The sequence below is a fragment of the Ictalurus furcatus genome, chromosome 26, assembly GCF_023375685.1.
Source record: "Ictalurus furcatus strain D&B chromosome 26, Billie_1.0, whole genome shotgun sequence".
Classification (NCBI taxonomy): domain Eukaryota; kingdom Metazoa; phylum Chordata; class Actinopteri; order Siluriformes; family Ictaluridae; genus Ictalurus; species Ictalurus furcatus.
Window position 1 is genome coordinate 17,831,309 of NC_071280.1, and position 11,045 is coordinate 17,842,353.

The following is an 11,045-nucleotide window of genomic DNA, read 5'->3' on the forward strand; positions in this document are numbered from 1 at the left end:
TAAAGACCGGGACTAACCCAGAGTGAGAACCTTAAAGACCGGGACTAACCCAGAGTGAGAACCTTAAAGACCGGAACTAACAGAGAGTGAGAACCTTAAAGACCAGGACTAACCCAGAGTGAGACCCTTAAAGTCCAGGACTAACCCAGAGTGAGAACCTTAAAGACCGAGAATAACCCAGAGTGAGAACCTTAAAGTCCAGGGCTAAACAAAAGTGAGAACCTTCAAGACTGGGACTAACAGAGAGTGAGAACCTTAAAGACTGGGACTAACCCAGAGTGAGAACCTTAAAGACCGGGACTAACCCAGAGTGAGAACCTTAAAGACCGGAACTAACCCAGAGTGAGAACCTTAAAGACCGGAACTAACAGAGAGTGAGAACCTTAAAGACCGGGACTAACCCAGAGTGAGAACCTTAAAGACCGGAACTAGCCCAGAGTGAGAACCTTAAAGACCGGGACTAACCCAGAGTGAGAACCTTAAAGACCGGAACTAACCCAGAGTGAGAACCTTAAAGACCGGAACTAACCCAGAGTGAGAACCTTAAAGACCGGAACTAACAGAGAGTGAGAACCTTAAAGACTGGGACTAACCCAGAGTGAGAACCTTAAAGACCAGGGCTAACCCAGAGTGAGAACCTTAAAGACCGGGACTAACCCAGAGTGAGAACCTTAAAGACCAGGGCTAACCCAGAGTGAGAACCTTAAAGACCGGGACTAACCCAGAGTGAGAACCTTAAAGACCAGGGCTAAACAAGAGTGAGAACCTTAAAGACCGGATCTAACAGAGAGTGAGAACCTTAAAGACCGGAACTAACCCAGAGTGAGAACCTTAAAGACCGGGACTAACCCTGAGTGTTACACATATAAACTTCAGACTAAATCTTTACATGAACACGACTGTTGGTCCAGTTTGTATACATACGCACAAAAGCGCACTGATAATTAAACTCCAGTCCTAAATTCATAATAAAATCTAACGTTCACTGAACCTCATGGTTCCTGTTCCTCACTACTTTTACACCGCGAGTGAGGAGCAACGCGGCCTCGTTACTAACATCGTTAGTCACTTACACGTCGCTCCCGTTATAATAAAGAGCCCGAAGTTACACTGCAAGTGTACAAATACAGCATTTAATGACAATAAACGTGACTTAAACTAAACCCTTTAAGCGACCAGTTTCCCCAAGGCCTTGCACACAGTGGAGCGTTTTGTACATAAACATAAGTTTGTGCTCGTGCATCGCCGTCGTGCTTCCGTGCTACACGAGCTCCGCTTTATAAAGTTTGCAGGTTGCAGTCTTCTTCAACAGCATTTAGGATAAAATTGCACCCCTCTGCCTTAGAGGACTTGGAGGTCGCACGTGACAATTACGTCTCTGTCTGATGGTGACCGAGGTCATGTTGGGTAGAAAAGGTAATGCTGACACGCACTGTCGGTGACTCTGGGTATTCTGCGAAAGCAAGCGACGTGCGTCTGACGTCACGTGCCATCACCTGGGAAACGGCTTATACTTCCGCTTGGTAAAAAAACCCCCCGCTAGCGTCCCATCTGAGACGATATTACCTTTCTAAACTTCATACACTAGACGGTAGAGTACGTAGTACATAGTGTAAGTGTATATTCGGTTATTTGGGACACAACTTTGGTTCTGTACTCTCTGCCATATTTCCGATGCGTGTTTTCGGAACAGGAGTGACGCGGTGAGTAAACGTGCCCCGTGCCGTGTGCAGACCGAATCACCGATAACGAGATTCGCCAAAAACGATTTCCATAATCCAGTATTATTGATTTTATCGATTAGAAGTTGCATCATCTAGATACTGGATTGGAAAGCATAGTGTGAGGAAGGGGAGGATATAGAGAGGTCCAGCTGAAATTAAATTCCCTGTGTGTGTGTGTGTGTGTGTGTGTATACACTTGGCTGAGTAGATGAGCTTACTGAATAACCAACAATAACCAAATCTCCAGGACAAACAAGACCTCCTCTGAGAATGCAGTGTGTGTGTAGTGTAAAAGCAACAATAACCTGAATTCTCATCCAGTCAAACGGTCATCTTGTGTGTGTGTGTGTGTGTGTGTGTTCAAGTCAAAAATCACATCTCCATGAATCCTCATGTGTTCAGGCTCTGACCATCACTTATATATCAACCTGGTGGGCCTCGAAGGGTGCTTGGACCCCCAGATCGCTGCTTGCAACCATTAGGCACTAAAACGGCCACGACGCGGCTCGTGCTCTCCAGAAGGACTTCACAGATGACGACGGGCGTAAAAGAAGGAATAATAAAGAAATCTTCCATCGTTAAGACGTCGGTCGTCATCTCACTCTCTCCTCTCTTCTTCTGCACCACTACCACGACGAGCTTATAAATCACCGCGCTGGATTCCCCGCCGATCCGTCAGACGGTGCCGATTCACTGGAGTGCAGCTGCAAATCACAGGATTGTATCAACGCTCCCGTTAGAATACGTTATCGTCGCTATGGTAACAGCTCATTCACAGGCGGGCTTGTAAAAGCCGCGATAACGTAAGTGCGCACAGGAATGAACGACAAACGGATAAAAAGTATTCCGTGTCAGACAATCGGTCTGTCCGGGATTACGTGATTTCGCGATCGTGGGAATGAACACGAAGTCCCGGAAACGCCACAATATTCACCAGAGCTCTCAGCGGATTTTACGCAGATCCGGGTCGAGACGCGTCACGTGACGTCATCAGGACGCGCGTTCAGACAAACACGAGTACAGCTCAAAAGGTCTCGTTTACCAGCAAACATCGCGTGACTGCGATTTCGCCGATTCACGTAGTTTTCCGCAAAACAAAAAATAAAACTTGCGCATCGCACATTTCGAAAAAAGCTGCAGCAAAATCAAACAATGATCTTTAGCTGGTTAGCACGTTCGCCTCACACCTCCAGGGTCGGGGGGTCGATTGTGTGTGCGGAGTTCGCGTGTTCTCGCCGTGCTGCGGGGGTTTCCTCCAGGTACTCCGGTTTCCTCCCCCGGTCCAAACACATGCATGGTAGGCTGATTGGCGTGTCCGAAGTGTCCGTAGTGTATGAATGGGTGTGTGAGTGTGTGTGTGATTGACTGAATACGGACTGAATAAAAGACTTCAGAGTGGAAAGAGTGGATCCACGGCTGATTATTTTCCGACAACAGCACAACACCGAGTCTGTTGTTCCTCACACTGCCGTAACGCTGCTGCACGAACGCAGCGCTCGCTTATCCCCAGGGTTTTAATTAATCGTTTATGTAAAAATGCAGACGAGTGTTTTACAAATCTCGTGAACCTGGAAGCAATAATCACCACAGCATCCAAACACGGGCGATGATCAGAGCTCCACCGGGGTGTAAAGATGCTGCAGTGAACTCTTCAGCACAGCTGGAAAGTCCAGCGGTTCTTCCCTCGTGTGGAATGAGGCAGGCGGAGGGGGAAATCGAGAACACATGCAGCACGCACCCCAGAACGCAATGTTCTCTCAGAGCCGCGCGTGCGGGAGCGCGTGTGTGTGTTTGTGTGTGTGTGTGTGTGTGTGAGTGTGGCCCCCGTGACTTGACCTCTCAACACCAGGCCAGATGCAGTTTTATAACATGTTCATTCAGGATAATTTATTCGCTCTCTCTCACACTCATTTGCTAAGAACATTTCTCGCTCCGTGTTTACACTCGTGTTTGAACGCGACTTGCTTTCCATCCTAAGCGTTTATATTTATATTTATATTGATATTGATATTTACAGGTAGTCATCTTACCTAGCATTTTTTGTGCTAAATGCCAACATGAACGTTAAAACTAGTCACTGTATCACGCTATCAGGGCCGATGCAAAAGCGTGACATCGTTATCGTGATCAATTACATCACCGTGCACTTCCTTCTTTGAGAATATCACGTGTAGTCACAGGGATTGTACGACTCTGAGTGAGTCTGTGTTTTATTATTTTCACCTCTACCAGTTATATACATATATATATATTCAGTCACATTTAAATATATATGTGTGTATGTATATATATATACACACATACTACACACACACACACACACACACACATATATATATATATATATATATATATTCAGTTACATTTAATTATATATGTGTGTATGTATATATATATATATACACACACTACACACACACACACACACATATATATATATATATATATATATATATATATATTTATATATATTCAGTTACATTTAAATATATGTGTGTGTGTATATATATACACACATATATACACACACACACACACACACATATACACACACACATATATATATATATATATATTCAGTCACATTTAAATATATATGTGTGTATGTATATATATATATACACACACACTACACACACACACACACATATATATATATATATATATATATATATATATATATATATATATATATTCAGTTACATTTAAATATATGTGTGTGTGTATATATATACACACATATATACACACACACACACACACACACACATATATATACACACACACACACACACACGTATACACACACACACACATATATATATTCAGCTACATTTAAATATATATGTGTGTATGTATATATATATATATATATATACACACACACACACACACACACACATATATATATATATATATATATATTCAGCTACATTTAAACATATATGTGTGTATGTATATATATATATATACACACATGTACACACACACATATATATATACAGTTACATATATATATACATACAGTATATATATATAGTTACATATATATAAATATATAGACACACACACACACACACACACACACATATATATATATATATATATATATATATATATATATATATATATATATATATGCATGTGTAATTACAAATGTAATTACAAAAAACCCAAATTACATTTTAATAATTATTTTCAAATAATTCTTTTTTAAACATTTCATAAAGGTTTAGCTAGCACTTTATTAACAGACTTAAAATATTGAATTTGTGTATTGTGAAAAACATTATTATAAATTATTATTAAGTATATTGCTAGCATGTTGTAAACAGAGCTTGATATTATAATATATAAATATAAATATATATATACACCGTGTATTGTGAGAATATCGTCGTTTCTCTCCCCACATGTTACCGAGCTCCAGTTCGGATTCAGACCTGCGGTCTTTACCAATTTAATTCGTTCTGTCTTTTACAAACGAATTCATTTTCAAACTATTTCTATCCATCACTCCTCATATTTCTTTCTGATTCCGAATGTACGGCACTTAACTACATCACTGGCGTGTGTGAGTAATGGTTTAATGCTGATTAGAGTGTAAGGATGGACTTTCTCAGGCGGTGTAAATAAATAACACACTCCTGTACAGTATTATATAAGTCTGGGGTTTTTGTTTGCCATCAGGTGTAATGTTTCATCCTCCTCTGCCCAAAAATAGACCAAAATTACTTCTAAATAAAGTTTATAAGCTTTAAATAAATGTAAGACTTCAGACCCAAAGCTTTTATTTGTTTTCCAGATGCATTAAATATAAACCTTATAAGTTATACTGTATATTGTTACTCTTACAGATGCAAATGATATATATGTGATGTGATATATATATATATATATATATATATATATATATATATATATATGATATATAATTGTTTTTTATTGCTTTTATATCAATGTAACACTTTAAAAATAACCCTGCTGAAAAAAACCCCAACGGAGACCATCACAGAAATTCTAATGGTTTCCACTACAAATGCCATTACAAACCATCAGCTAACCAGTAAAACCATTAACATTATTCATCCTCACTGGTATCCACTAGACATAACATGACACCCTTAGAAGGCAACAAATTACCAGTAGTGACATACAGGGACCATTAGAGTTTCCATTAAAACCAATACAATTCCCATTATAACCATTGAAACCATTACAATTCCCACTATAACCATTAAAACCAATACAATTCCCATTATAACCATTGAAACCATTACAATTCTCACTGTAACCCTTAAAACCATTACAATTCCCACTATAACCATTAAAACCAATACAATTCCCATTATAACCATTAAAACCATTACAATTCCCACTGTAACCCTTAAAACCATTACAATTCCCACTATAACCATTAAAACCAATACAATTCCCATTATAACCATTGAAACCATTACAATTCCCACTATAACCATTAAAACCATTACAATTCCCACTATAACCATTAAAACCAATACAATTCCCATTATAACCATTAAACCCATTACAAACTCCATGAGGGTTTCTATTGTTGTGGTTGTTGTTGTTGTTGTTGTTGTTGTTTTTACTCAGATTAAAAATGATGGGAGGTTAATAAGAAACAACTAAAAGGCTTTGTGTGGCCGTTTGTGGAAGGAGTCTCCAGCGTCGGTGCGTCGCAACAGTCAGAGGTAAAGTAAAGTAACGTAAAGTAACGTAACGTAAAGTAAAGTAACGTCACATTTTCAGGAGACAGAATTTCAGTAGGGATGTACTTTGAAATAAACAAACAAACAAACAAATAAATAAATAAATAAATAAATAAATGTAGATTTAAAAATAAAGAAATAAAACGATGCTGAAGAGAAATTAGAGCTATACATTTTTTAAATAACTTCAGTGGATTGGATTACACGCAGCTGATGTTTTTACTGTACGATTATCTTTACAGTTGTAAAAAGGGTACTTTTATTTATTTATTTTGACAGAGTTTATTTTTTTAATCGTGAGCGAAATGATCCGCTCCCTCCAGGATCCTGCGATCGCGGAAATGAAAGCATAATCCAGCAAACTCCGCATCATTCGGAGGAGCTCGCGATTTTCCGGAATTTCCGCGGATTTTCCGCAGATCCGGGCCGAGACGTGTGACGTGACGTGACGTCGTCACGACGCGCGTTCACTCAGAGCCGTCTTGGATTCACGTGCGTCGAACACGAGTACGGCTGAAAGGTCTCGTTTAACGACAAACGTTGCCGCGAAAGAGCGCGCGGGACGATTTCGTGCCGTTGCGATTTCGCCGGTTCGAGTAGATTTCCACAAAATCAAAATCACATGAAAAAAAAAAAAACCTCGCAAATTGTGAAAACAGACGCAGCGAAATCAAGCGTTTTTGTCCACGACAGCAAATACAATGCTGCGAGACCCGGTACGGACTGAGATTTATACGCTGTGGCGTACGGGGTGTGTGGTAGAGAACCGTGATGTGATGTTTTGGTCATATCGAGAAGCTCATCAGAAATGAAACGTAAATGTTGTGACGCGTAATAAAGCACGTGACATGAGAAAAACTTTGTGTATGTGTGTGTGAACAGAAGACGGGAGGAGGGAGAGATGGAAAGAGAAGGAAAGAACTAAGAAGGGGGTGAGAAGGAGTGTGTGTGTGTGTGTGAGTGTGTGTGAGTAACGGTGCGAGTTTCATAACAGGAATCCCATCAGTATAAACAATCTGAGTCCTGATGCGTCGCATCCCGACTACTACTCTCGTGCACAAATCCCGGATTTTTCCAACACACACACACTCACACACACTCTCGCACACACTCACACACACACACACACACACGGGTCACTCACAGTATGTTGGTGTCGGTGGGCAGCTCGGTGGCGGCGGGGCTCCACTCCAGCCCGCGGCCCGAGCAGTTCACCGCGCACTGCGTTCCCTGCACCGCGCACGAGCAGTTCCCGGGGCACGGGGCGCACGCGCGGCCTTCTCCCGCCGCCCCGAGCCCGCACAGCCCGAAGAGCAGCGCGGAGAAGAGCAGCGGCGGCGCGAGCTTGGAGAAACAGACGACGCCATGTTTTCGCCTGGAGAGCGTCTGTCCATTCCTACACGGCATAGCTCCGGTCACATCGCGCAAGTTCTCCTCGGCGCGCGCGAGAGGAAAAGTTCCCGGTTTTCATAAGAGAAACTTAAAGGAACAAAAACTTCCTAAATGCGCCGTTACCCCCTTTTTGTTCTCTGTGTGTTTCTTTCCTTTTCTTTTCTTTATGACCCCGAGCTCGAGCGATGCTGACGTCCCCCTCTGCTGCACGGTTAACGGAACTGACTGCTTCAGGGAGGAAAAAAAACAAAAACCCACACACGTTTCAAACTCCAGAAAGTTTCACCAGAACTTCCTCCTCCTCCTCCTCCTCCTCCTTCCCTTTCTCCTGCTCCTGGAGCGCGAGCTCTGCAGTTTCCACAGTCTCCATCAGAGGAGGTGTTGAGCAGAGAGTCACTCAAAACTTCTCACATCGCACGTGCAGGAAACTGTTTCAGGTTTCACAAGTTTATTACTGAAAATGATTCTTTCTGTTACAGTGAATCATCACTTCCCCTCCTCTTCATCATCACTTCCCCTCCTCTTCATCACTTCCCCTCCTCTTCATCACCTCTCCTCCTCTTCATCATCACCTCTCCTCCTCTTCATCACTTCCCCTCCTCTTCATCACTTCCCCTCCTCTTCATCACCTCTCCTCCTCTTCATCATCACCTCTCCTCCTCTTCATCACCTCTCCTCCTCTTCATCACCACCTCTCCTCCTCTTCATCATCACCTCTCCTCCTCTTCATCATCACCTCTCCTCCTCTTCATCACCTCTCCTCCTCTTCATCATCACCTCTCCTCCTCTTCATCATCACCTCTCCTCCTCTTCATCACTTCCCCTCCTCTTCATCACTTCCCCTCCTCTTCATCACCTCTCCTCCTCTTCATCACCTCTCCTCCTCTTCATCACCTCTCCTCCTCTTCATCATCATCTCTCCTCCTCTTCATCACCACCTCTCCTCCTCTTCATCATCACCTCTCCTCCTCTTCATCATCACCTCTCCTCCTCTTCATCACCTCTCCTCCTCTTCATCATCACCTCTCCTCCTCTTCATCACCTCTCCTCCTCTTCATCATCATCTCTCCTCCTCTTCATCACCACCTCTCCTCTTCATCACCACCTCTCCTCCTCTTCATCACCTCTCCTCCTCTTCATCACCTCTCCTCCTCTTCATCACTTCCCCTCCTCTTCATCACCTCTCCTCCTCTTCATCATCACCTCTCCTCCTCCTCTTCATCACCTCTCCTCCTCTTCATCATCACCTCTCCTCCTCCTCTTCATCACCTCTCCTCCTCTTCATCACCTCTCCTCCTCTTCATCACCTCTCCTCCTCTTCATCACTTCCCCTCCTCTTCATCACCTCTCCTCCTCTTCATCATCACCTCTCCTCCTCTTCATCACCACCTCTCCTCCTCTTCATCATCACCTCTCCTCCTCTTCATCACCACCTCTCCTCCTCTTCATCACCTCTCCTCCTCTTCATCATCACCTCTCCTCCTCTTCATCACCACCTCTCCTCCTCTTCATCACCTCTCCTCCTCTTCATCATCACCTCTCCTCCTCTTCATCACCACCTCTCCTCCTCTTCATCATCACCTCTCCTCCTCTTCATCACCTCTCCTCCTCTTCATCATCACATCTCCTCCTCTTCATCACCACCTCTCCTCCTCTTCATCACCTCTCCTCCTCTTCATCACTTCCCCTCCTCTTCATCATCACCTCTCCTCCTCTTCATCACTTCCCCTCCTCTTCATCACCTCTCCTCCTCTTCATCATCATCTCTCCTCCTCTTCATCACCACCTCTCCTCTTCATCACCTCTCCTCCTCTTCATCACCTCTCCTCCTCTTCATCACTTCCCCTCCGCTTCATCACCTCTCCTCCTCTTCATCATCACCTCTCCTCCTCCTCTTCATCACCTCTCCTCCTCTTCATCACTTCCCCTCCTCTTCATCACCTCTCCTCCTCTTCATCATCACCTCTCCTCCTCTTCATCATCACCTCTCCTCCTCTTCATCATCACCTCTCCTCCTCTTCATCACCACCTCTCCTCCTCTTCATCATCACCTCTCCTCCTCTTCATCACTTCCCCTCCTCTTCATCACCTCTCCTCCTCTTCATCATCATCTCTCCTCCTCTTCATCACCACCTCTCCTCTTCATCACCTCTCCTCCTCTTCATCACCTCTCCTCCTCTTCATCACTTCCCCTCCTCTTCATCACCTCTCCTCCTCTTCATCATCATCTCTCCTCCTCCTCTTCATCACCTCTCCTCCTCTTCATCACTTCCCCTCCTCTTCATCACCTCTCCTCCTCTTCATCATCACCTCTCCTCCTCTTCATCATCACATCTCCTCCTCTTCATCATCACCTCTCCTCCTCTTCATCATCACATCTCCTCCTCTTCATCATCACATCTCCTCCTCTTCATCACCTCTCCTCCTCTTCATCATCACCTCTCCTCCTCTTCATCATCATCTCTCCTCCTCTTCATCATCACCTCTCCTCCTCTTCATCATCACCTCTCCTCCTCTTCATCACCTCTCCTCCTCTTCATCACTTCCCCTCCTCTTCATCACCTCTCCTCCTCTTCATCACCTCTCCTCCTCTTCATCACCACCTCTCCTCCTCTTCTTCATCACCTCTCCTCCTCTTCATCACCTCTCCTCTCTTCATCACCTCTCCTCTCTTCATCACCTCTCCTCCTCTTCATCGTCACCTCTCCTCCTCTTCTTCATCACCTCTCCTCCTCTTCATCACCTCTCCTCTCTTCATCACCTCTCCTCCTCTTCATCATCACCTCTCCTCCTCTTCATCATCACCTCTCCTCCTCTTCATCGTCACCTCTCCTCCTCTTCATCATCACCTCTCCTCCTCTTCATCATCACCTCTCCTCCTCTTCATCATCACCTCTCCTCTGGTTTATTCTCTCAGGACAGCAGTGACACTGATGTGGTAGAGGCATCTTAGTGATCCCTTTATTCTTCTGTATGTTTCCTTTAAAGATTAAAGAGCAGTTTGTCGTTTCTGACACTGACAGGCCATCACCTCCACCCCACCCCCTTCTGTTTCAACTACTGCTGCAGTCAACTTACCTCAGAAGTGCAAGCTCGGAACTGCTTCAGGAGCGAGCGGGATTGGTCAGAATAAAATTCAGGAGTGAGCGGGTTTTGTTAGAATTCCTTTGGGAACAGTGGGGCTTGTCCACACTCTCCG

At 43.8% G+C, this 11,045-nt stretch overlaps 1 protein-coding gene across 1 annotated transcript in view; it reads right to left on the minus strand.

Moving 5' to 3' along the window:
• Positions 1-8,122, minus strand: part of pkd1a (polycystic kidney disease 1a) — an 80,408-nt gene extending 72,286 nt beyond the window's left edge. The window contains exon 1 of the mRNA XM_053615254.1: positions 7,599-8,122. Coding sequence (XP_053471229.1) covers positions 7,599-7,861 — 263 coding nt within the window. The 5' untranslated portion in view covers positions 7,862-8,122. The remainder of the gene's footprint in view (positions 1-7,598) is intronic.
• Positions 8,123-11,045: the final 2,923 nt, after the last annotated feature.